The sequence below is a fragment of the Alternaria burnsii genome, assembly GCF_013036055.1.
Source record: "Alternaria burnsii strain CBS107.38 chromosome Unknown 730, whole genome shotgun sequence".
NCBI lineage: Eukaryota > Fungi > Ascomycota > Dothideomycetes > Pleosporales > Pleosporaceae > Alternaria > Alternaria burnsii.
In genome coordinates, this window is record NW_024066110.1 from 1028058 (window position 1) to 1054170 (window position 26113).

The following is a 26113-nucleotide window of genomic DNA, read 5'->3' on the forward strand; positions in this document are numbered from 1 at the left end:
CGTGACTTGACCGGATCATCAGAATCTTCAAGCTGAGTTTTCAGCCCCACGTGGGCACCGTATGTTGAACAAAACTCCCATCAACTGAAACATGTTGGCCGATGGAAAGGGATGGCACTGCTTCATGGCTCTCTCAACGATCTTCATAAATCTATCCAGTTTAGTCGTCACATGCTAAGAACTTGGTCCACACCCACACGAGAGCAGCGCCTGCCGGGCCGTTGAACTAGCTCACAGCCTTGCAAATGCTAGGTGCTGCATCACCACCGAAGTGATAGCTTGGCCGGTGCTACCGGTATACAATAAAATTGCTTCATCTTGAGAGGCTGCGTATTGCGACCGAGGAGGGGGTCCGCAATACGCTGCAGGTTCTAGCACGAGGGCCCGCACAATGAACATGCATAACGACAAGGCCCCTTCGCTCTTTCCTCGAAAAGATGACCAATCTGTGCCTTCTGGGTCCCGTCGCATGCATACGGGCGCCAGAGTTCACCCACTTTGTAACAAGCCCCGAAATGTGTGACCATACAGCTTGACCTTCCTATCTCTGTAGGAGTCAAGCTGATACAGAATCCCACTCACAGAAGAGTCATGAATCACTGAATGTCAGACTCTCTAGCGACGCTGAGCTAGCGAAAGCTATACTTCTTCCTGAAGGTCAGTGAGGCTTGGGGCTTCCACATACATTTGCGCATGCTGTTTGGGGCGAGAGGCGAAGAGGCTTGTTGCGAGTTTGCGACGCTTCACTCGTACTGAGATCCTCACCACTCACAGGCCGGGTCCCCGCACAAGTTTGCTAAGTTTTCGTTCTCTTGAAGCAATACGGGACGACATTGTTCCAGCCACACATGGAGGCTGTCCAATATGGGCATGACATATTTGCTGTGCACCCTACACTGGCTGCAAGCTCGAGCAACTATCATGGAACTACTCACGATCAAACATAGCTGAATTTAATTGGGGCGAGTCTTGCATATGATACATTTGGACATTACATTATAGAAGACTTTGATTCATTCATTGGATACTATGGTATGCACTAGAACTTGCTTCCCTCATGCACCCCAGATTCCCTGACCAGTGAAGCCGGGATCGTGGCATACACCAAAACCTGGGGAAGTGACAGCGTCGGGTGTGCGGACGGCTACTCCGCTTTGCAAACACGATGCTTGCCTGCCCTGTCAATCTTATGACCCGCTTCGATCAACTATGTTCTACGATGTTCACCGTTGACATCGAGCCGCGGCAGGTTTGCGGGGGCGCCGCCTACCGTGGCGGCTATGGCAGAGGCGAAATAGCCGTAGTATAACAGCTACGGCTCGAAACCTCACAGCTGGGGGATCACGCTCCCTCGACCCCTTGAGGCTTAACCGGCTCATTTGAAGCGAGCCCAACCGTCGCTGCCGCTGTCGCAGAGCCCCTTGCGATCATGCAACCTGCATCTCATCAAGCATTAATGCGGGGAGAGTATGATACTGGGGGCGTGGGTAAGTGTGGGTGTTGCGGGACGCAAGTCGCTGCCAGACTGACGGATAGAGGGTGAACTAGTCAGAGGGGGCACGCCCTTTGGTAGCTTAGAATAGTCCGTCTTGCTAATACAGGTGCAGATACTACTGTAGCTGTGCTGCAGGTGCTCTGCACAAACCCAGGAGCGATATACCTGATCCCCTGAAGTGATAAACACCGCGTGTCCGCCCTTCATCAAACCAGTAAGCAGCCCACGCACTCTGTTCAGGGACACGACTAATCCTTCCTTGAGCCCCTGTGAAAGGGAATCGGGAGAGAACGCCCTCCGTATCCGTGAATACATTCTTCCCTTCCCGGATTCGCCGGATGAGCTGATTCTCACGATGGTCAGGCAACTGTGGTGTCTCTGAGACTGACATTATCCAACCATGTACACCCTCTTAGTGAAGCAATCTCTTAATTGATGGCTAGTTCGATGGCTGAGCCTTCTGAGTTTCGAACGGGTGTCACCGCATGCCCACGGTCACGGCAACAGGCGATGCCGTCCGCGTTCTCTCAGCCACCTGAGTGGTGGGCATTAGCCCATGCGCCTGGGAGGATATAGTCACCGGCGCTTCGTCCCTTCAGCAGGCACTGGTCAACAAATCTCTGTCTATTGAATCCAGATTCACGATACACGCGTGTACGTCAGTCATAAGTTATCGTTAGGTTCTTTTTTTTTCAAGTTTGGAAGTGCATTTAGTTGGTTCGGCACTTCGCCGTAGCGTACTCTGGGGGCCGCCGACTCACCTCCAGGCTTCCTAGCACTATTATCGCTAGCATGTAAGCGCTCCTCAGCCCCGACTTCGTACGGACGATTTCCCGGCCTCTCACAAAACCTTCCAAGGTTGGATGTTGCTTCTCGAACGTTTCAGACAGACAAATGCGCAACCTGATGGCAATCGGAGCGTCCGCGGTGGTATATAGGATCATCACCGGGCCTTACTTCGCAATCAACGACTAATATTGTGCTAGTGCAGTGTCCCGTGAACCGTGATGAGCCCACTTCCCATCGATCATTTCTGAGTCGCACCCCTGATGACTGAGTATTACGCAACCAAGCTTGCCAGCCTGGATATCCCCTACTTTATTGACAGGCTTGGCAAGCCGCATGTGCTTGACCGTTTGGGTTTAAAGCTTTGTGCAGTTTTGTCACTAGGTGAAATGATGATGGGCTTGAAACTCACCCGAGCTCGCGCGAGAAAATGCCAAGACGTAAAAGTTCCAAGTGGGTCATTGTCACGAACGAGCATTGGAAATGATACAGGTTATCCTGACTAGATTTGCGTTTCGCAAACTGGTACCTGCAGTGTTGCGCCGGTGCTGCGATGGTGGCGCAATGTAATTTATAGTCTGGAACTTGGGGGGAGGGGGGGTCAGTTGGCACGGACGAACTTGATGCCTAAGATAACCGCTGTTACAAACTCGGATTCGGATTCAAGGAGCACTAAGAGCAAAGCTAGAGATGCGATTGGCTCAACAGTTACAACTGTGCAATGCGATTGGCCGGACGATGTCCTGATAACTCTCACATGTCTTGCCAGCATCCTTACTTACACTGCGACGGGGCGTCCTTTGGGAAAGTAAAAGCACTTACTTTTGCTTCTCAGCATCCTGCTTCATTCCTCCCTGGATCCATTTGCGGCTTTCTGCAGCGTACTTTTCCATCTTGTCTTTGTCTTGGAGAAGTTCTTTGATGGAGTGAGGGTCAGGAATGTGACGACCCTTCTCGACACCAGGACGGGATGTCATGCGCTCCTCCCAGGCTTTGAGCGAAGGGAATTCGTCAATATCGACGCCTGCCCAACCTGCAGAAGCGACCCATCCATAGTGGGCGATATCTAGTAGGTGTTATTGTGTATCATCATAATCGTCCTCGAGTGTGCTGAATGTCTACGTGTATTGGAGAAGGCATGAAAAGTACGATGCAAGTGGAGATGACTGGGCACATATTCCAAATATCGCTGCAGTTCATGGACGAAGAAGACGAATAGGTCGGCCAATGAGGACCCATGAAAGAAGTGCTTACCAGCAATCGTGCATCTCTCACCACATATGTAAGCCTTGTTGTCTGAGGCAAGATGCTTCTCTAGCACGGAGTAGAGACGACGAGTTTCGTTCTGGTATCGCTTGACACCGTAATCAATGTGTTCGGGTGCATACCGCGTAAAATGGTCTGCAGTCGACGTCAGCTCACTGTACCGACAAGCATCATCATTATATTCCAGTGGTAGCACTATAGAGCAATTTGATGCTGAAGAGAACGTGTTCTCTATCTTCAGGCAGATCGTGTCTCAACGGAAAACGTCTTCCAAAAATACCCCCGCATCGGGATGAGAGCCTCCACATCGGAATCGACAGCCAGGAAATGATCCTGGCGAGCCGACACAGTTTTCTAAAAGATGCAGGTTGCTCGTTTTGTACGGATGAGATCAACGTAATTCTTGAAGCCAATGAGACATGAGCTGTGGTGAAATCATAATGTACTCCACGGCATTCTTGTGAAGACTTCATCTCGCCATTTACCGTGGTCATCCAGTGCCGTACCTGACACGAAGTGCAATGACGACACCATTTCAAGAGCGGGAGGAAATCGTCATTACATCGGGTGACACACTGACATGGTCTCGGGATGGCCGCAAAAAGCAAAGAGCTGAAAGCAGAAGAAAGTGTACTCACTAGCTTGACCTTGCATGGGCCCAACGCCAGCATTTTGAAAGTAGAGCCAGTTTTTCATTGTGTACCATTCGCGTGTGCCCTTAGGGAAGCTGATCTTGTGATCCGTATCGTAGCGGTCGACAAGATATTCCATGATACTTCCAGACTCGAAGAGGTTGATAGTTTGGCCATCAGTGAAGGTATCGGTGAGCGCAGGAATTCGTCCATTGGGGTTAATTTCCAGGAACTATCTCTCATCAGCCTAGAACGATCAAGTAGAAGGCAGACTAGATTTACCCATTCTTCTTTTTGTGTATTCTTAGAGATGTCGATCTTGTGGACTGTGTAAGGAAGGCTGCAGATCTCAGCTAACTGAATCAACAAAGTATGACTATTTCGTTGTATGTGCTAAAGTCCAGTATATGACAGGTGTGAGTTTTTTTTCTTTAAAAAAATAGTGGAATGACATGCAACTGGCCACAAACACCGAAGTCTGGATTGCTAAAAAAAAAAAGAACTGGACGAAGATAAGCACTTGAGGTGCGTGTTTCAAAAGATGTCAAAGTAGAGCAATTAAACCCAGCAAAGAATTTCGCCCTTTCGTTATGTATTGCGAGCCATTTAGGAAACAGCTTGGGATATTGCAAGTTCTTGCTTCCTTGCAGGAGGAGGGACGCGAGAAGGAGTCGCCACGACTTCGAATGACATTGGACGAGAAAGAACAGTGTAAGCTACTACGGGCTGGAAATCATAACTATGATAAAAGGTGCATTGCAACTTTTGTGAAAAGAAAAAGTACATACCCTAGCTCTTCCAAAGTTATCGAAATCTTTATGCCGTTAGGCGTCTGTGTGGTGTACAACTTGATGTCCGATTGTTGAGACATGTTCGCGGTGAGTTGAAGCTACGAGTCGACACTGCAAGAAGAAACGGAAGTTCGTTGTCTGTGGCTATATATGCCGTTGAAGGGCGCAGTGGGGCTCTATGGCCTGGCAGCTTTAATGATGTAGTAGTGGGGGGTGATGAGGGGCAGCTTCGGACGAAAATCGAGCTTGGTGGTTGGTTGATCGTGCCGACACCAAATACTGCGATGATTCGTAAGCGGCTCCAGGCGTGGAATTCTGGATAGTTTCGCTATGGTAGGTAGAAATGCTGGCACCTAAGAGTTGCTAATGAGTAACAGAAATCAAACCCTCAGTGGCACCGCGGAAGCTTGCATTTCGCGGAATGAAGAGTGCCTATAACACCTAGCATACGATCAAGGCATTACCTCATTTCTTAAGATAATAGAACGAGTACTGCCAATGATGCATACAGATGGCTTTTTTTTGGAGAGATGTACATGCGAAAGCGGTGGTAGTGAATAATCAATTGAATTACCTAGGTATTTAGCGAAGCGAACCTATGTAGATTTCAGCGAGTATGCGGTACGCCGACGCGAGAACTTGCCAGCACATGGGCACCAATATGTTTTTGCAGTCCTGAGCGTGGAACCTCGGCGACACATCTGCCTTGCACTACCGCCATCGAGTAACAATCTGTGAAGTCTTAATTAATGCCTGACGCTTTTGGGATAGTGTAAAGAGCATGCGGCCTTAATATAGGAAAGGCGGTGCCTCCGTACTCCTGTCATGCAGAGGAGCTCTAGGATAATTACAGAAAGAACCCAGGTCCTCAGCCACGGCACCATTTATTGAGTGAGAGGAAGGTTCGCGCCAAGAGAGAGGTTAAGATCACGTGATCGACAGGCTGCAGCCCAAAGCAGCCAAGCGCGCTCCCTACTAGCCTAAACGTTTGCCTCGTCGCGACAGCCCTCCACTTTCTCAACTCGCCCTACACTTTCATCGACACCGCAACCCTTTTTTCAACTGCAATCATGTCGTGGCGCAACCAGGGCATCACGGGTTCTAACAACATACCTCTAGGTACTCGCCGTCGTTTCGGCGGTGGTGATGATGATGGCGGTTACAACCCGTCTGCGCCCGCCGAGGGTTTGTCGGAGTTGAAGCGCGGCCGCAGCCCTGAGCGCAGTAAGTCAAATCCTCGCATGTTTTCATTTTTCGTTACTGACAACCGTGGCGCAGACACTTCCGACGGTCCGCGACAACGCAAGAAGCGCAATCGATGGGGTGATGCGAGCGAGAACAAGGCGGCTGGCTTGATGGGCCTGCCTACTGCTATTTACGCGGCCATGACTACGGAGCAGCTTGACGCGTATACCCTGCATCTGCGTATCGAGGAGATCACCCAGAAGTTGAAGATCAACGATGTCGTCCCAGCGGACGGCGATAGGTACGTACCTTGATTTTCTGATAGCCAAAGATGCTAACATGGACAGGTCTCCCTCGCCCCCACCCCAGTATGACAACTTTGGTCGCCGTGTCAACACTCGCGAGTTCCGCTACCGCAAGCGCCTCGAAGACGAGCGCCACAAGCTCGTTGAGAAGGCGATGAAGACGCTTCCTAACTACCACCCACCTGCCGATTACAGGCGGCCCACTAAGACACAGGAGAAAGTCTACGTTCCGGTCAATGATTACCCGGAGATTAACTTCAGTACGGAACTAACCCCTCTAACTCCCCTCCCCTTGTTTTGCGCTGCCCCAGCCTTTGTCTTGACCGGCCTGCTCAGACTGCTGGATGTTTATGTGCATCTAGTGGCACCTGTAGTACAGCTATGTCACTAACCCTAACCCTTTTGCTCCAATATTTTTGATCATACACTAACCACAGCTCTTTGCACTAACAGTTGGTCTACTCATTGGCCCCCGTGGAAATACCCTCAAGAAGATGGAGACGGAATCCCAAGCAAAGATTGCGATTCGTGGCAAAGGCTCTGTCAAGGAGGGTAAAGGACGCTCTGACGCAGCTCATACCAGCAATCAGGAAGAAGACCTTCATTGCTTGATCATGGCCGATACCGAGGAGAAGGTCAACAAGGCCAAGAAGCTTATCCATAACGTCATTGAGACTGTAAGTCACTTCCCATACTATTCCATGCGCGGATGCTAATCTTGCAGGCTGCTTCTATCCCTGAAGGCCAGAACGAACTCAAGCGCAACCAGCTTCGTGAGCTTGCCGCCCTCAACGGTACCCTTCGTGACGACGAGAACCAGGCCTGCCAGAACTGTGGTGAGATTGGTCATCGCAAGTACGATTGTCCACAGAAGCAAAACTTCACGGCCAGCATCATCTGCCGTGTCTGTGGTCAAGCTGGTCACATGGCTCGCGATTGTCCCGACCGCAAAGTCGGTCAGCCCTGGCGCAACGACAACCGTTTCGGCGACCGTGGTCAGCCAGCTCGTATTGGCGGTGCCCCAGAGAACGAGCTCGACGCATTTATGGCCGAGATGGGAGGCGCTGGTGGCCAGCCTCGGGCGGCGATCGAATACAACGGCAACGGCGCTGCTGGCGGAGACAACTACGGTGGAGGCGAGCGCACCCTCAAGCCATGGGAGCGTGGTCCCACTGGAGGCTCTGCACCTTGGGCGCGTGACGGCGACGACCGTGGTCGAGGCGACAGTAGCTCGGCCGCTCCTCCTCCTTGGGCTGGTGGCGGCGGCCGTGGTGGTCAATCCTACGATCAAGGCTACGGTGCTGGTAATGGTGCGGCTCCCTGGGCTTCTGCTGCCCCCACTGCTCCTGCAGCAGGAGCTGGTTATGGATATGGTGGTTATGGCTACGACCAGAACGCTGGTATGGGTGCTCCTGGTGCCTATGGTGCTCCTGGTTACGGTGCTCCCCCACCTCCTGCTGGTCCTCCTCCTGGCCTTGGTCCTCTCTTCCAGACCTACGGATCTGCCGGCAGCCCGCCACCACCTCCACCACCACCGTCTGGCTCCGTGCCGCCACCGCCTCCTCCAGGCGAGGCCCCTCCACCTCCGCCGCCTAGCGATGTCCCTCCGCCGCCGCCACCGCCTCCGGCTTAGGTGTGCAGATGTGACAGTGTAGAAGCTGGGTCGGCGCATAGCCAGCCTGTATGTCTATGCTCATATGGTTTTTTAGGTTATTGATGGAGGTAGCGATTTCTTTGTCTGGGAAAGCACTCGCAGTAATTTCGTGAGAGTTTTTGTACATGTAATTCAAGCAGCTGCCAGTATAAATGGTTCCAGGTAAGCTTATTGGCCAAGCCAAGTAAGTATGTAGCATCTTGCCTGTTTTGCTTGTGTACCTGAGCTCTAGATGTGCTCTGCACTGGTAGTAAACGAGGTTTTGTTCTCGCGGTTGAACGAAAGCATTTTCTCTTGGATCAGTTTTTTTTTTTCATGCACTTGGCTGTGTTATTGTGGTGTTGATGGAGGCCTTTTCAGAGTCACGTCAAGTGCAATTGCGACATGCAAGTGAATGTTGATGGATGGAGGTGACGACTGCGTGCTAAAAGCGGACACTCAGATGACGCTGATCGCCAAGATGCTAAACACAAGCGGCGGGACGAGGCATGAGCATGACAGGGCAGGCACATGCCGACAAGCTCATGTTGACCATGCGCGCTGGACAAGGCGACGCTCTCATCTGCCTTTATCCTTCTTTCTAGATGCTTGTCTTGTGTGTCGGGTCATACTTATAGCGATTTCACACCCCGCTCCGGGCCACCCGCACTCATTGTCGCATGCCCTTTCGTCGCCATGGAGCGGATACGCGTGAGCAAGGTAAGAAACGTCGCCGAGACGTGCAGTTCTGCTGTAGCACTGCTTTGAGTACGCTGACACTGCCTGCAGGTAGAGGACGTCTACCTCCTCCGCAGAGGCACGCGCTTCGACGGCACGCTGCACCTCATGCCCCACCATCTCGTCTTCAGCTACCTCCCCAGCCTGCCCGCCGACGCTCCCGCCAACGCGAAACCACCGCGGCAGAAAGAAGTATGGATTACCTATCCCATGATCAACTACTGCTCCCTCAAATCGTGTCCGCCCGTCTTGCGCCAGGAGCCCTCGATCCGCATACGATGTCGCGACTTTACCTTCTTCGCCTTCTTCTTCCCCAACGACAAGAAGGCGCGAGACGTGTACGATAGCATACGGGCGCTCTCGTGCAAGATAGGCAGACTAGACAAGCTACTGGCCTTCAGCTACCAGCCAAAACCACCAGAAGACCAACAGAATGGCTGGGACATCTACGACGCGCGCCGCGAATGGAAGCGACTGGGCATCAGCCCAAAGGACTCGGAAAAGGGCTGGCGGATATCAGAAGTCAACTTGGAGTACAAGGTATATGGTATGCCACATGTAACGTTGAGGAAGGTCTTGACAAGTGGAACAGTATGCGCCGACGTATCCCGCCCTTCTTGTCGTTCCCACCAACGTCTCGGACAGCGTTCTCAGGTATGCAGGTGAATATCGATCGCGACAGCGGATACCAGCCCTCGTTTACCGCCATCCCGTCAACAACTGCTCCATAACGCGAAGCTCGCAGCCCACACCAGGTCTGCGTGGGAATCGAAACCCTCAAGATGAGCGGCTCGTCGCAGCCATCTGGGCGACCAACCGCGGGTGGAAACCTGCAAATATCTCCACCTCCAATTCTGCAGAGCTCACTCCTGATACAAGCGTTGTGAACCTGAACGATTCGAGCGCTAATAGCTCTTTTGTCGGTGCAGCGGAAGGGAGTATCGATGCTGGAAGGACCACTGCAGACGACCTGACAACGTCTTCGGAAACAGACGCCGACGTGCCAAAAGTCTACGGGGCCCAGCAGCGGAACCTCATTGTTGATGCTAGGCCTACAGTAAATGCTTACGCAATGCAAGCTGTTGGGCTTGGTTCAGAGAAGATGGACTATTATCCAGGAGCGGAGAAAGCATACCTCGGAATTGACAATATTCACGTCATGCGGAAGTCGCTTGATACTGTCATTGAGGCCCTGAAAGAGTCGGATCTAGTGCCTTTCCCCCCAAACAGGCAGCTTCTGGCCAAGAGTAATTGGATCAAGCACATTGCTAACATACTGGATGGAACTGCGCTGATAGCCCGCACGGTTGGCATCATGCACTCGCATGTCCTCATTCACTGTTCCGATGGCTGGGATCGCACGAGCCAGTTGAGTGCACTCAGTCAAATCTTACTAGACCCCTATTACCGGACGCTGGAAGGTTTCATCGTCCTCGTTGAGAAGGATTGGCTTTCCTTTGGACACATGTTTCGACATCGATCAGGGTTTCTGAGCCATGAGAAGTGGTTCACCATAGAGAACGAAAAGATTGAGCGCAAGCACGACGGCACTGGAGGCAGCAATGCCTTTGAGAATGCTCTTCGTGGTGCGCGAGGGCTCTTCAACCGCCACAACGAATCGAACGAATCTCTCAATCAGCTCCCGGAAACGAACATGCCAGAAAATGTCACAGATATTGCTGATACTCCCTCGTCGAAGCCTGTTCAGATTGGAGCTGCGGAAGAGCATCGTGTCACCAAGGTGAACGAGCTGTCACCTGTGTTCCATCAATTTCTCGATTGTGTATACCAACTGTATTATCAGCATCCAACCCGATTCGAGTTCAGCGAGCGCTTCCTGAGGCGCTTGCTCTACCATCTCTATTCCTGTCAGTACGGAACGTTCCTGTTCGACAATGAAAAGGAGCGCGTAGACACCAGGGCTAAGGAGCGAACAAGGAGCGTATGGGACTATTTCCTCTGCCGCAAGCAAGAATTTATGAACCCAAAGTACGAACCAGAGATTGATGACGCTATCCGAGGCAAGGAGCGCATGATCTTCCCTCGAAAAGGTGAGGCTAGGTGGTGGGCTGAATGTTTTGGTCGTACTGACGAGGAGATGAACGTCTTTGGCCCTCAAGCGCCACCAAATCTCACACCCCAGACCAGTAACCAGAGTACTGGAAGGAGTGGAACGAGCACTCCAATCGTCCAGGAGCCTATTGTCACAGGTACAGAGTCCGCGGACGGAGCGACTGGAGCAGGTACAACTGTCCAGCTTCCTCCTACACACACTTTTGGCGATCGCTCCCCTAGAGTCTCCAACACACCAAAACCTCTTGATGCTGCAGCTGCACTAGGGCAGGATCTAAGGCAAGGAGTAATGGCGGGTTTCGAGAAGCTGGGCATCACTAGCAACACGAACAGGGCAGTAAGTCCAGCTGCAGCAACTAGTAGGCCGAGCGAAGACGTAGCACAAGAAGTCATTGAGCCAAGCTCGGATCTGAGCGCCGGTACAGAAACGGGGAAAAATGCCGAAGATGTCACTCATGAGACCGCTGAAGAGGATGTGAAAAGGTCGTTGGAGGGCAGCAACAGGCTGAGTTCCGAGGCGAGTACGGAACAATCCTTGGAGCCTGCGTCGACTCAGATCGCCGATTTGGGACTGGGGGCGGACATAGTGGAGAAGAAAGCAGAGAACAGGAGTAGAAGTCGGAAACCCACCCAGGCGGCGGAGGCAAAAAAGGAGGTTGAAATGGAGATGCAATAACCGTATGTGCTACTTTCCTAGTAGCAAGTTGATTGTTCCTGCGAGGTTTGGGGTGGTGATAGAGATTTGACGAGACATGATAATGCACAATCACGATGAATGCAACAAAGATACCCCTGGCAAGTACTTTTTTTTCCTGTTGATATTCATGATGATCTCCGCATGTAAATTGTGAGGACTATTACAGTGCGAAGCCGACAAGCAAGGGCTGATGGAGCAACTGGAATCTCGTGCTTTGGTACGCCACATACGCTGAAATCAGACTCGTCAAATCTTCTGCTGCATGTCAAGAGAAGGCACATACTAAGCGAAATGTGCATGGCATGAACCAAGACTACAAAAGCACTTCCGCGTTCGTGTTGTCAAGAACTCACAGCGATGAAACAAAAAAGTTTCGTCCGGTCTCATTGGACACAGCGACTGTAACCCTCGGGTTGGTGGGAGATTTCGCAGTTGAAGGACTAGTCTAGTGTGACCTAAATCAAAGCATCTTGCCTGTAGCGTCGTGGTGCTTCATACGTATATGTAAGTATCCGGAGCACTGTCGATCTTTTGCGGAGACATAGTTCTTCTCAGTACCCCGAAAGACAAGACTACCACCGCTACGGCCAGTATTTAAGCTTTAACTTGGTCAAATGTACGTCGGCTGATCACACAACTCAGTACCTAACTTTAGAGAGTGAAGCTGCGGTATGGCTGACTCTTTTCATACTCCATCATTACGTTGAGAAATGTCGCCTGGTTGGAATCTTGTTTACAAGGCTCCCATCGAGACACCCGAAAGGTTGTTCTTCTAGTAGCCAGTGATACCTACTAGTTACCAAGCCCTGGCCATGGAGAAAGCAAACTAGGTCACCGAGCGAACAACAACTGGACTGGCCTTTCAGTAACTCCGGATGAAGAAGGTAAATTGTGTTGGATAGATGGGATGTCCGAGGACTCCAAGGCACTTGGACATAACCACCATGCCTCAAACAGAGTGAATAGATGCCAACTACCGTTCTGGAGATGCTTCTTCGGTGTGTCTAGTAGATGCGAGCGATTTGTTTGGGGATCTATCTGCGGCTAGCCAGTTGCATTCGATGAATGAAAGGTAGTGAAGTTGCTTGTACTCCTCGAGTACAGAGCTAACAGCTTTATAGATCCTACAATAATCGTTTGGCATCCGATGGTCCGTCGCAGCATCGTACCGGAATCCAATCATAAGATAAACCTGTATCAGGCAACGGTGTCGTCTACGAAAGTTATCGCGAGACGGATGGTATTTTACCGTGGCATAGTTGCACTCCTACTGAACTTGAGCACCGGGAATTTTATCCAGTTATTGGTGTGATACTGCCACTTCCGCCACGCACAGCATCTGTCAGAGACAACATTCGGGATAGCATATGCCGATGGGATAGAAGGAACCATGTTCAAATGCCAGTGGGAAGAGTGTGCTGGTACAATCTTTGATCGCGTGCAAGAGCTGAAGAGGCACGGTAAGACAAAACATGTCAATTTTTATGTTTGGCGCCCAATGATGATTGCGATCGTAGCGAAAGCGCTGCGGACAGTCTATTCCCTACGAAATAGAAAGGCAAACTGAAGGGGCATGCTAGACTATTACATGGAGGTGAGTTTGAGGACTGGGTATACAACTTTACGTACATGTCCATGAGCGTCGTGCTACTACATACTATGCATATAACCATGGCCGGCGTGTGAATAAAGCAACAAAGTATTGGTTACTTCCGATTCTCATTTACTGCGTTTGTCCAAGGCCCCACGAAGGGTCTAATATATCAGCGTTGAACCAGTCAAGAGAAGGTTGCGATTGGAACAACTGCCACATCATGTCATCATTCCATGATGAAGGCATCATGCTAGGGGCTACATCACTTCCGCCGCCGTTCAAGATATCAGGACCATTGCCGAAACCTGCTGGTAGAGGACAGGTCCCCAACGGTGCAGCCGATCTTCCATTCGGTTGTGGTACTTGCTCGTGAAGGTCCGAAGTCCGTACGAGAGGTTTACAAAGACCCAGCAGTGTAGCGCACAGCCTATGCAATCGGTGAACATATTTGTTTTCCGTAACGAGCCCGGAAAGGCCGTCAGTAACATCTTGGAGGAGCTGGAAATCTCGAGCGCTAGACGTGCCGACCACGTTGCAAAAAACGACGAAGAAGGGGCAGAGTGGATAAGAGAGCATACTCCTGATGGTCATTAGTTACGGATCCTTCACTGGAACAGCTTTACGCTCACCAAGCGAGATAAGGGTCATAGCCTTCGATGAAGTGATCCAACGATCTTCCAAGTTCTTCTATATCTTTGGCGCACTCCAATGCCTTCCGGGCACTTTGAAGACACTCCTCTCGTTCTGATGGATTTGTCGTAACGGTAGGGCTTAGACGGTGGACTGAAGTTAGGGTAGAAAAGTACCTAAACTCCATACCTTTCCAGTGTATGAGAGCGTCAGTTCTGCTATCCAGGAGATGCAGTTGTCGTTCCTAGCAAAGCATGAGCGTCTGCTAAAGTATCAATTAGGAAGGGGTAGATCTGCATACTTTCTCCATAAGCTCGTAGATGTCCTGCATCTTTGTTCGCAATTGCGCCACCTCTTCGTTCAGTATAGCTGGCGACGGCTTGGTTTCCAACGATAGATCCAAGATCTTGTCGAGTATAGGAAGCAGTTCTAGAACACTCATGGGGCTGGCTGGATCGGCTCGCAACAGATACGAAGCCTTTACCTGGAGTTGAGGAAGAGATCGTGGCCGAAGTAGCAAGAGGCTCATCACGCTATCAAAATAGGCGCATTGTCCGACTATGGCATATATCTCGCTCTCGGTGTCAGTTTTTGGTATCGGTTCGTCAATATGATGATAGCCAAGAGCCACGATAGTGCGCGATGCATGGGCAGTAAGTTCCCAGCAGCTCACAGGGTTGCCCATGATCTGCATCATGGTAGCCTGCTTTTAATTAGTCCACCGTTCCAAGTAATACGACTATGGATACCTTACTCCGGTAACCAATGCCTGCGCGAGTAAAAGAGAAGGCGCAGTTAAGAAGCTGACTTTATCTAGAGCAGTAAGCGCTGCTATCAGGTGATTAAACTCCATTTGTTGGATGTGTCGTTGGACAGCTGCACTCTTAGGGCCTTGCAACTGGCTCGCATATAGTACAACAGCTGCCTGAAAGTGAACGATGACTCGATACAGATTGAGAGTCTTCTCATCAGCAGTACCTTCCATAAGGGCAAGTGCAATCTTCTCGAACGCCTTTGGTGGCACATGATCGACAGTATGGTAGCGAACGGCGGCGTTGCCTCGTTCCTTGAATTCAGCTGACCTCACTATCAGCTTCACGTCAAAGATTTCATAGAGGCATACTTACTACCGAGGATGACATGAAAGATCTCGTGCTTAGTCATATCAGTAGAGACATGCATCGACTGATCAAATGTGCTGCGGTCTGGCATGGTTGGTGTGGGCGTGTGGGACAATTGGTCAACAAATGATATGGCGGTTTCGAGGACTGAGCGTTGATGGCTCGACAGTAATCCATTGGTAGAGAGCTCTTTGCTGATGTGGATGCGAGCCTCATTTGCTGTCTGTGGGCTATTGTCGACATCCTGAGCTGGGGCTGGGGCTGGCACATCTAGCGAGCTGGATGTCCTCTGTCTCTTTGCTGGTCGATCTGAAGTCGCTTCAATAGTTGGCACAGCAAAGCTATTTACGGTCTCCTGCTCCTGCGCCAAACTTGGGCTACGATGGACACTTTGAACGGAATGTTCGAGATTTGAGAGCCGTTCTACTAGAGCTTTTATTTTCTCGTCCCTACACATGATCAGAGCCGAAGGGTAATGATAGACTGGAGCACCTGGACAAAAGCAAAGCCTCTACACAGCCTAATCTGGTCGCGGGACAGATGATTGCTTACGTTCGAACTTTGGGTCGCGGGACGCGCTTGTGCCGATTGCGCAGACATTCAGCCTTGGCCGCTACACAGTTTGCGCATGGCTCTTTGCGATCGCATTTCACCTGGTGTTTGTCAATGCTTGTGTATAAATGCAGGTATCCACATTTAGGGCAGACCTTCCGAGCATGACATAAGTCACATGCGGGCACACCTCCGTGGGCAATCCAGTTCTCTTCCGGCATTTGGTAATCGTCGAAGTAGCACAGTGGAGTATGCAACAAAGAGAGTAACCTCCGACTCTAGACTCGCTGGAGAGGATGGTCCGGAGAGCTTGATGTTCGGAGCTCTTGGCAGGATTCGGAAAGGGTACGGCCCGAGGTCCGAACGTGAAGGACGCCATCGTCGCATGTTGCCCAACCTACCCAGGTTTGCCTTGTGCATGGGAAATTCCGCGGGAAGTTACGCATTCTCATCAAGACCAGACTAGATGGCTAATAAGTTGGGGGTTCGGGAGGTGCAATAATAGTGCCGAACCGCTCTGTCCGTAAGCAATGGTGACGACGGTTGTCAAAAGGCCCTATTTCTCGCTGACGCTGACGTTGTTGATACGAAGGTAAGCGTGTCCGTGTTATCGCAAAAACAATTCATCAAACAAGCTTCGTAGGCTGCGCGTACTTTGGGGCCTAGGACGTTGCCCTATCACGAAAACAGAGCTCGCGAAGAGTTGAATAAACCCGACCTAAAGCATGGTAACCTTGAAAGGCCAGGATTTCTTTGACCTGGCGTCTCAGCACACGAAAACATGCAACCCTTTGAAAAACAAGTGCGACAACCACGCCAATGACTTGCAGCGAGTCCACAGCGCTTGGCATAACATGTGTGCAACAGTCTCCAGCCGCTTCAGGAAGGAATCGATACACATTCCACCGCTTCCCCACGGATGCTCCCGCAGTGAGACTAACTTTCTCGGGGCGGAATTGTTGGGTTGGCTAGAATTTGGATAGAACGCCAGAAAACGATTGAGAGCACAAGCCGCGACAGAGCAACCGTCAGCGATGCGATGTCATTGTGCGAGCGCACAGTTGCAGCACCGAGCCAGGAGGATGGTACAAGGTTGCTGTGTAGGCGTGGGATAAGGCGGTTGTGCAACACGACTGAAAGAATTGGCAAGTTGCACGAATGTCATAGGAGTTCTCGAAGGAGCAAAAGTGCAGTCAAAGTTTTGAAGGATTCGGTATCCATTACCCCATCGGTTCCACCACAATGGAAACGAAGCCATGAAAATTGATGAACCTGCCGCGCCGTGGGATGAATTAGAATGGCAAACATCGTTCACGTTTTGCCCTATGGTAGTTGACTGGAGGCGACTTGGACCATCGGTGTGCACTGCATGTGTAACGTCTTTACGTGGCGTGGGATGTCGTGGTTGAGCTTGGTACGTGTCCTGCAGCACCATTTGACACACCGTCTCATGTGACAGCGCGTTGGACTAGGGCGCGTGCGATGCCAGTATCGTGAATGGGCAGCGCGAAACTAATGCCCTGTTCACGTACCGGGCTCACATGGTGACAGTTGAAGGTGATTAGGTAGGGCGAGGGAGAGAGTTTGTCGCACGAACAGAGGGTGGCGTATGTGGCGTACTCGGGTCAGCATCGACCTCAAAGTTGAGGTGAGAAAGCGTCGCGGTGGTCATGCATCAATGAAGAATCACAAGCGGAGAGATGGAAAAAGATGCGGGTGAGGCTGGCACTCAAATACCAATGAGGCAGTTGCGCCTTCCCACATCGAAGACGTCGTGCAGAAGGAACGACGGGCATTGGGTCGATTCTGGTAGCAAGACATGCCGTGAAGCACAAGTGCCGGGTGGGTGAGTGCAGCCATGGATTATACATGGCAGCCGGCTGGCTTCGCATTGAGTGAGTTTGCCACAATCGGGCGACAATGTGGCTACTAAGCGCGCTGGCAAAAGAAGGCGGTTCCAAAGTTGTTCTGCGTTGATGCGATGGCCCTGGGCAGGCCAATCAGATAAGCGAACCCCAGGCTGCGTGGGGTGTATCAGGAAGTCGCGATAAGGAGCAGAGGATCACAGCTATTATCGTGCATGGACATCTACAAAGCTTCTGGTACGGGCTATCGAAGGGTGACGGTCGTGTCCACGGCAGAGTGCACGCGTGCCGACCTTGGACGAGCAGATGCTATGACGAAGAAGTGTTACAAATGGCCTCAGGCCTGGTGGCTCGGCTCGTGTGGGGTTTCGCTCACCGTCAAAGGGCGTGGAGACGCGCGCATATGTGGTGCTGGGCAGCGCTGCCAGCAACAATGCTCGGTCCGTGGCCGCGATAAAGCGTGGTGAGCAGGTGTCGAGAGGGCTGCAGGGCATTGCGGCTGCAGCAGCTCAGGCACGCAATAAGAGAGCAGATGGGCCTGCGGCGAATCCAAGGCCGCCTCGGGGCTCCCACGCTGGCCGTGTCATTGGCGCGTTTTCTGGCTGAAGGCGTGAGTCTTATCTCTTACTCCTGGCTCGGCGGCCACCACACACACCCCAAACTCCAGCTTCAACCGCACCCGCAACAGCACAGCACTGTCCCCGCCGAGGACAGGGCTGGCCACGCCCGGCGCGGGAGCTAGTTCCAATGCCAAAAACAAAGAGTACCTGCACATCCCATGGGCCCCAAAACCTGAGCACCACCGCCCTCACGCTCCCTACCGCTGCCCCAAAACTCCCTCCCCACCCACGGGTGCACAGGTCCTGCCCGTCCTTTTGATTGTGCCACCTTCCATTCGGATGCTCCCGCGTGCACCGCCTGTCTGGCGCGGAATCTAGGTATGCCTTGATTGCTTATCTTGTGCACTGTATATTGCTAGAGCCTTGCCCCAGCTAACTCTCGTACCCAAGGCTCTTGGCCCCTGGCTCCGTCCCTACTGCAGTGCAGTCCGCATTCATATCCACAGTCGTTCTTTCCCAATACACAAACACCCTCGAGACCCCCTCTCTCGGCCTTCCATGAGCCGCCCGTCACCCATACAGCAACCACGCTACGACCACCACCTCGGGTCGACTCCTGATGTTCCATAGCAGCACTCAGGCCCCAGTCCATCTGCCTGCAGAGCCCGCGCCTGGCAACGAGGCACAGCTCCCGCGCGGAGAATGCGGCTTCATCATCCCACCGTCCGAGGGCAATGGTGCCCGCCAGCGTTGCCCTTGCCGTAGCTTCTATCCAGATTCCCTCATCCGCTCTCGCTGTGGGTGCGGACACCAGGCCTGGAACCATGAGGCTCAGCCGATCTCGACCGTGTCAATGGAGGCATACCTACATGCGGTAGAACAAATGAAGCGACTGAAGCAAGAGGTGCAGCGTTTCGAGACGCTCGAGCAACATCTAAAGCAGGAGCTGTTCAGAGAGCGTCTGGCTCGAGAAGAGCTGGTACGGACAAACCATGCAGTACAAGCGCGCATGTACGAGAACATGCAACTTCTCAAACTCTCCATCGACGACAGGGTCGAGGCCGTGGTAGACAGAACAACGGAGCTCAGCGACCAGATCAAGGTGCAGGGCGAGCGCCTGACCATGGTCGACGAGTTCAGCATGGATTTGGAGAACCGGGTCGACCGAGTGGAGCAGTTTAGTGGTATGTCGCGAGACGTAACACCCGCTGCTTCCACGCCAAAAGCACATCTGTCAACCCCAAAGGCCTCTCCTGCCCCACCAATGCCGCTCATGATGCATTCACAGCATACTCTTGGTCAACTTCCGATCCGAACTGATAAGAAATACCCTCTGTCGTGGAGTGTTCGCGTTGTTTTCATTCCGCGCAAGTCGCAAAGGTTCGCATACGATCCCGACAGCAATGGCTACCGGCGATGTGCCTCACGCAAGCTGTTGCAGAACCTCGAGTTCCCTAGCCAGGACAGCTCCTGTTTTGCGAATGGCATCGAGACTGCCTTCAAGGGCGTCTTCCGCGGTAGACCCTGGATGCCCATGACCGGCCATCGCCCAGCTGACGAACCTTTCGGTCGCATGGCGCTGACGCTTCTACCACCCGATCTCGTTCACCGCGGCGTATGGGACTATCCATTCCTAGAGGATCACTGTATTGCGCACGACAAGATGCAGGGAGACATTCTCTACATCACCCTGCAGTATGAAGACGTCACCTGGAACGAGATTCGATTTCTACCCCCAGTTACTGGTTTCGACGAGACTTGCTGGGAACACGACGATGAACTCGACGGTACCGCTAAATACAAGAGCTTGGACTCAGAGATTATGTACGATTATCAGGATCCTCCTCCTACTTATTCATCTCGAACTCACTCGATGGCGACTAGGGCGCCCTCGGGACTGGACGTCCTTGCCAACTCCGCTGCGATGCTGAGTCCGATCGAGCGCGCTCAAACGGCATCGTCTGTTCATTCCTCCAGACTGAGTCCTCTTAGTCCTCTGCAGCGCGCGCCAACCCAGTCATCGAGCCATTCTAGCCACCCACGTTTCTCTTCCGAGCGTAGCAGCCTTCGCAGCTTCGATACGGAAACCACTGATGATGAGCATCGTGACAAGAAACCCAAGCTACGGTCGAAGCAAAGCATGCCCAACGTGAATGGCAACGGTCATGCACAGCAGCCAATGTATGTCTCGGGCCGGTCCAAGCGTAAGATGCCAGTGAGGGAAAAGGGTCCCAAGGAGCCCCTACACTTCAACGTCGCTGGTGTTGCAAAGGGCGGACTCAATTTTCTGCATCCTCGTTCTTCCAAGGGGAAAGAAGCGGCCCACAATCCATGAGGCAACAACGTTCGGTTTCGTATTTCCCTTATGTACAAGGTTTCTTATTCATACTTGGTACAGGCGTTCACGAGTAAAACCTCGCTTCTTTCTTTCTTTTAACCAGGATACCCATTGGCGTTGTATAGTGCGATTGGATGCGTCAGCTTCGCAGCGCAAATTTTTCAAAGTGCGTTCTAGGTCTGACATTCGTCCCATTTTACCAACAGTCACAAGAAGTAGTTAAGAATCTCGGGTTACGCAATTTCTCTTCTCGACCATAGACGATTCCGAAGACAAATTGCTAGCTCCCATGTCAAAAATATGCAATCTTTTAGTAACCCGAGCAATTAAAGCAATAACCTTTCCCTACTGGGATGACGCTTACTAGCCTCTGTTTCCGGAAAATTGTCGTGCGCTCAGACGCAAGAAGTCTGTTAAAAGAGATGCTTGGTTGTTAGTACTCCGATACCGTATCGCTTCGTACCACCCGGCATTGATAACCCCCATTCGGTATCCACCAGCCAAGACGGCGTGCAGGAAAAAACATGTAACGCAGGGTCTTGAAGAGTAATATGCGTGTCCGACCTATTACTGCTTAGCTTTGAGCTTGATACATCCGGAAAGTACCATTGCTAATTAATGGCGAAGAAACACCACATCTATAACGCTATGATTGTCGAATTTGGGGCATCTATAATTCCCGCTCGATGTACGAAAGCATGACAGACTTGTATGTGACCAGCGACCTGCCAAAATGCTAAATCGGTTGAGTTTTGCGCCCTATACCCTCAAGGATGTCTTCGACCTTACATGGCGACTTAGAGTCGATTACTTGTAGGTAGATTCTTTTTCCATCTTGTATAATGAGCTCAATTCTTGGTGCCACAAAGGCAGCAATATGACTTTCATCTATCCCAATTCTTTCGTTCCGCTTGTAGTAATTAAATCCGGCAATACCAATGAGCGCTCCTCCATGCTCCCAGACCGCAACAGTCTTACGAAGCCGCCTAAGATAAGCCATAAAAGCGAAGCACTACGTATAGTACATAATCGAAGGTCATTAGAACAAAGAGTATCCTGTCAAGTAAATTTGCCTCGACTGATTTGGGCTCTGGCTTTTCAGAAGCGCTTGCTGTCATCCCGAACAATACAACTTTCTGATACAGAACTTCTTTTGTGTGAAATTAAGTGCGATAGGAATTTGTGAATACAGAATCAGCAGCTTGAGCTTCCATCACGGCTTCACTAAGAGTAGGTTGTCTGGAAACAACTCCGATAGACGTGCCGTTCTTGCCCGTATCATAGCAGATGGAAAGGGTAGTGGCCAAAACAGGCACAAGATGGTAGACTCTCACGCTACGCTTAATCCTACATTCTAGACAGATGTTCTGTCTGCTTATGGGCGAGTGACTAAGCGAATACAGCTCGCACGGGAGGCGTTTTTGCTCCCGTAGCGGAGCGTCATCCATTTTTTTTATCACACTCGTTTAGTTGTTGCTTATTACTGATTACCATTATCCTATCTTATTTGAGCCGCCTTCCTCCGCCATCACCGCCACCGCCGCCGCCGCCGCCTCAGTTGGAGTCAATCTCCATTTCATCCGACAAATCTTCCGGCAACGGTTTGATGTTAATGACTCCCAAAAAGTACTTCAACATCCACCCCAGCCAGGCGAGGTTTCCTTCTAACGCCTCCTCTAACTCTAGTTCTACTAGATCTCTTTTAACAGTCCGCCTTTACTTTGCTACTAGGCAAGAGAGAGCTGCCTTTCGCTCTTTAAGCTCTCTTATATCCCAGCAGTTAGCCTTAGCTATCTCTGAGATAACAGTAAGGAGAGTCATATTGAGACATATCAACCCTTCAAGGTCTGCTTAGTAGTATATAGCTCCTTAGCTTGTCTACAACGTTTTGTCGGAGTCGCTAAGCAAAGCTTCATCAACAGCTTCTTCTTAATCGGCTTCGGAGAGTAGTGCTAGCATCCGAATATTAGTTTCCTTAAGCTGTTTGGCCACTTTGAGTCCCAACAGCGCAGGTATGTCAGGTATGCCTTTGGGCATAGGAACGGGTCGCATTGCTTCAGAGTTAGCAGGGGAAACAGGACTTTGTAGAGGACTTACCTAGGTTTTAACGTTGTAGTCTAGTATAGAGGAAAGGATTTATGCTCTTAACTGCAGCATTTTATACTTAGGTACTTGCGGTGCCGCTACACCGCTCGCTACCTAAGCTAAAGATGCTAGATCACAACTTTGTAGTCGTGATCTAACTTCCTAATAGGCGGGCATCGCCTATTAGAGATATCGTAGCCTGTTGCTAGAGGTGCCCTCTAGCAATTCGTCGTTCAAAACCTTTCGTAGCTCGCTTCAGCTCACAGCTAATCGTTTTAAGCCATTCGTAGTAGCAGGGTGCGAGGCCCCGCTTTTTTCGTTGCCCCAATCGTGTACGGCAGCTACGCTGCCTCGTCGTGTTATTATCTCCAAATACAGCTCGCACGGAATAGCTCGGACTATGCTGGGCTATGAAGGCACAGAACACCGATGGATTTATCTTAATGCTCCAAGAGCCTAAACATAGCAAAGATTTCTGTGTGCCAACATTTTAGGTGGTCCAGGGTAGCAAGAAGTGATAGCATGAAATGATACTCTGACATAGGAGGAGAGGCAAGAAAGGCCCAAATCTTTCAATCTTGGTTCTTCCAGAGAGGCTGGACCCGGTTAAGGAGGTTGTTGTGGGAGTTTTGGTAGTCCGTGCCGGACATACCAAACTCCACCTCATTCCTACAAGTGAAGAGATCTCGACTTCAACTCTAAGAGACACCATGCAAGACAGTGTTTGTGCGGTCTTTGTTTGCAACGATCAGAAAAGGACCATGTCTGGATACTACAAACGACCAAATCATCGGATTGGAGCTTCACGAACCCGATTTCCTGCTCGTGGTGACACTATCTTTCTATATCTCCACTTAATCTAAGAATTTATGATTGGGAACGATCGTTGTACTGTGAATCGAATTCCAGCCTTGGAAAGGATCGGTATTGGTTTCTGCAGCTCCGGCACGAGGGCTACATGATTGTTGTCAGAGACCACTACGGTCAAACTGACTTGAAGTTATCGAGGTATTTAGCGTTTAAAATCCCATGTTTCGTGTGGTTCCGTAGAAGAATCGTGCACTTTGGTTATCTTTGATGCTCGTTCTCTGACAGTGCCGGATACGATAGGGGTATTGCCGACACTACAGTCAACAAAATTCCTCTGGGTTACTCAGGTAGTAATTACCACACGAAAGAGACGAGCTTCTTCGTACCTAGGTATGCATGGCAGTGGATCAGGCAATCCGCCCCTGATTAGGTCGTTACCAAGTGCGGGGGACTTCCCCCGAACTTCACTCCACTTTCCCTACCCACGCGCAGAAACTTTCCAAGTTTTCTAGCCTCGCGATTAATGCTACTCGTACAGAAAAACTAGATGGTAGAAGCTCACCGATAAATTATCGCAGGTTTGATGTCAACTGCCATCTTCACGGATCCTTCCGATATCGCATGGCGACGGGCCTTTTCTTATCATGTCGTATCTCGGATGAACCCCTCCAATCCTCCAATCCTCCATGCCGATCCCTCTTTTGGGGTCACTGCCGAACCACTAAAGACCCCAGCTTCTGCGCGCGACACGAGGCGACATAATCGGTATTGGTCAGAAAGAGCAGGGAGTTTATCAGAAGGACCATGCGCAACGTGAGATAGACAGCGGAGGATGTTACCTTGCACTCGCTACCGCCATGTAACGCCTGGGATATCCGGCTGCGTTAGCGTGTAGCCTGAGGTTGCACGTAACTCCACGGGATGAATGCAGTTTCTATTGGTTTTATAATCGCAGTTACTAGCTCATGGTGATCGTACATAAGACAGAGCAAGCAATCGGATTCTTCGACGTCGAGTCGCATCGCACCTTCTTCCACGATCCTCCTAGAAGCGCATACAGATTGCGTCGCTCCCGAGTTCGACATCTCATCTAGGTTCTTCAATATCTGAACGTGTTCTCGACATCTCGAATTATCAATATGTCAACGGACAAAGATCCTGAGCTCGCGAAAGACGGCCTCGAAGTCACGGCTTCCCTATCCTCGTCCAAAGATGCCAACGCACCTGTGCCAGTCGAAGGAACAACCGAGCATCTGCCTACATACGAGCACGAGAAGGCTCTGACGTGGAAGTTTGATCTCAGGATTCTGCCCATGCTGGCTGTCATGTATCTCTTCAACGCGCTCGACAAGGGCAATCTGGGCAACGCAAAGACGGACGGCATGGACAAAGATCTTGGTTTCGTGGGCAACCAATACAACATCATGCTGAGTATCTTCTACGTACCATATGTCATCTTTGCGCCACCGATTGGTATGCTGGGAAAGAAATACGGGCCGCATCGTGTGCTGCCTATCATGATGTTCTGCTTCGGTAGTGCGACGCTGCTCGCTGCTAGCGTGCAGAATTGGAGTGGTATGATGGCTCTAAGATGGTTTTTGGGTGAGTGTTCGATTTGAAAGTGTGCATGGATGTACAATTAACGATACACAGGTATGGCTGAGTCTGCATTCTTCCCATTGGTCATCTACTACTTGACCACCTTCTACCGTCGAGGAGAGCTTGCCAGACGACTGGCATTATTCTATGCCGCTTCCAATATTGCAAACGCATTCAGTGGACTGCTCGCTTTCGGTGTATTCCAGATCGAGTCAAAGCTTGACTCGTGGCGTTATCTGTTTATTATTGAGGGAGCACTCACAGTCTGCTTCTCCTTCTTCGCCTACTGGTACCTCCCCAAGAACGCCTTCGAAGCCAAATTCCTCAATGAGTCAGAGAAGCAACTGGCATACACACGTATCCAGATCGACTCTTCATCGATCGTTGACCAAAAGTTCAATTTAAAAGACGCTCTTGGTATTTTCAAAGAGGCATCAACCTATGGCTTCCTAGCCATTGAAATCTGTCTCGGTGTACCGCTGCAGTCCGTATCGCTATTTCTGCCACAGATTGTCGCGCGACTAGGATACGATCACATCAAGACGAACCTTTATACTGTAGCGCCCAACATCGTTGGGGCAATTGTTCTTCTCATCCTGGCTTTTGCCTCGGACTTTACTCGTCTCCGCTTCCCGTTCATCGCTCTCGGATTTCTGCTCACATTCATCGGCTTCATCATCTACGCCACCATTGACGTAGAACAATCCCTTACCGTTGCCTACTTCGCCTGCTTCATGATGACATGGGGTACATCTGCACCTTCCGTTCTCCTCTCCACATGGTACAACAACAACGTCGCCGACGAGAACCGGCGTGTAACCCTTACCTCGGTTGGTGTGCCGCTGGCAAACTTGATGGGTGTCGTTAGTTCGAACATCTTCAGGCCACAGGATGCACCAGAGTACATCCCTGCGCTGGCGACTACTGCAGCTTTCGGAGCGACTGGATGTTTGTGTGCAGCGCTGCTGGGTGCCTACATGGTTGTAGACAATAAGAGGAGGAACGCGAAACAGGGCGTCAACCACTCTGCTAGGGATGTTTCAACCGAGAAACTGAGAGATGGACCCAAGAATCCAGACTTTAGGTGGTTCTTGTAATTTGGATTGGAGAGTTTCGTCGCACCCGACATGTTATTTTAGTTCAAAAGTACTTTGCCATTTCAGGTACAGAGCGCGAACTACCGCGTAGACCTAGATACCCCTTGAATCTCATAGTTGTGTCTTCAAAAAGAAACACAGGCGATGTGCACTGATCCGAATGCGGAAATGCTCCTTTGGCACCGTGACTGACCAGGTCACGCGTCCCCATGACCCGAACGGGCAAAACGCAGCCGGACGTTAGCGCCATGTCTTATCGCC

The 26113-nt window shown here is 51.0% G+C and overlaps 5 protein-coding genes across 5 annotated transcripts; 3 read left to right on the forward strand and 2 right to left on the reverse strand.

The window, feature by feature from the left end:
• Nucleotides 1–3099: 3099 nt before the first annotated feature.
• GT037_003759 (glutathione s-transferase ii) lies at nucleotides 3100–5050 on the reverse strand (the record flags this gene model as incomplete). The annotated part of the gene is made up of 5 exons (XM_038928806.1): nucleotides 3100–3347; nucleotides 3536–3682; nucleotides 4186–4411; nucleotides 4462–4519; nucleotides 4968–5050. The coding sequence occupies 5 exons, from the start codon at nucleotides 5048–5050 to the stop codon at nucleotides 3100–3102; spliced, it is 762 nt and encodes a 253-aa protein (XP_038788513.1).
• A 990-nt stretch (nucleotides 5051–6040) lies between these two features.
• GT037_003760 (phosphatases ii) lies at nucleotides 6041–11580 on the forward strand (the record flags this gene model as incomplete). The annotated part of the gene is made up of 7 exons (XM_038928807.1): nucleotides 6041–6194; nucleotides 6249–6456; nucleotides 6503–6720; nucleotides 6914–7137; nucleotides 7185–8060; nucleotides 8883–9371; nucleotides 9424–11580. 7 exons carry the CDS (start codon nucleotides 6041–6043, stop codon nucleotides 11578–11580), a joined length of 4326 nt encoding a protein of 1441 aa, XP_038788514.1.
• Nucleotides 11581–13324: 1744 nt separating this feature from the next.
• GT037_003761 (uncharacterized protein) lies at nucleotides 13325–15719 on the reverse strand (the record flags this gene model as incomplete). Its single annotated transcript, XM_038928808.1, has 6 exons — nucleotides 13325–13775; nucleotides 13825–14069; nucleotides 14127–14528; nucleotides 14580–14902; nucleotides 14953–15438; nucleotides 15689–15719. 6 exons carry the CDS (start codon nucleotides 15717–15719, stop codon nucleotides 13325–13327), a joined length of 1938 nt encoding a protein of 645 aa, XP_038788515.1.
• A 2823-nt stretch (nucleotides 15720–18542) lies between these two features.
• On the forward strand, nucleotides 18543–20258 carry GT037_003762 (uncharacterized protein; the record flags this gene model as incomplete). Its single annotated transcript, XM_038928809.1, has 1 exon — nucleotides 18543–20258. One exon carries the CDS (start codon nucleotides 18543–18545, stop codon nucleotides 20256–20258), a length of 1716 nt encoding a protein of 571 aa, XP_038788516.1.
• A 4037-nt stretch (nucleotides 20259–24295) lies between these two features.
• GT037_003763 (mfs general substrate transporter) lies at nucleotides 24296–25852 on the forward strand (the record flags this gene model as incomplete). Its single annotated transcript, XM_038928810.1, has 2 exons — nucleotides 24296–24758; nucleotides 24810–25852. 2 exons carry the CDS (start codon nucleotides 24296–24298, stop codon nucleotides 25850–25852), a joined length of 1506 nt encoding a protein of 501 aa, XP_038788517.1.
• Nucleotides 25853–26113: the final 261 nt, after the last annotated feature.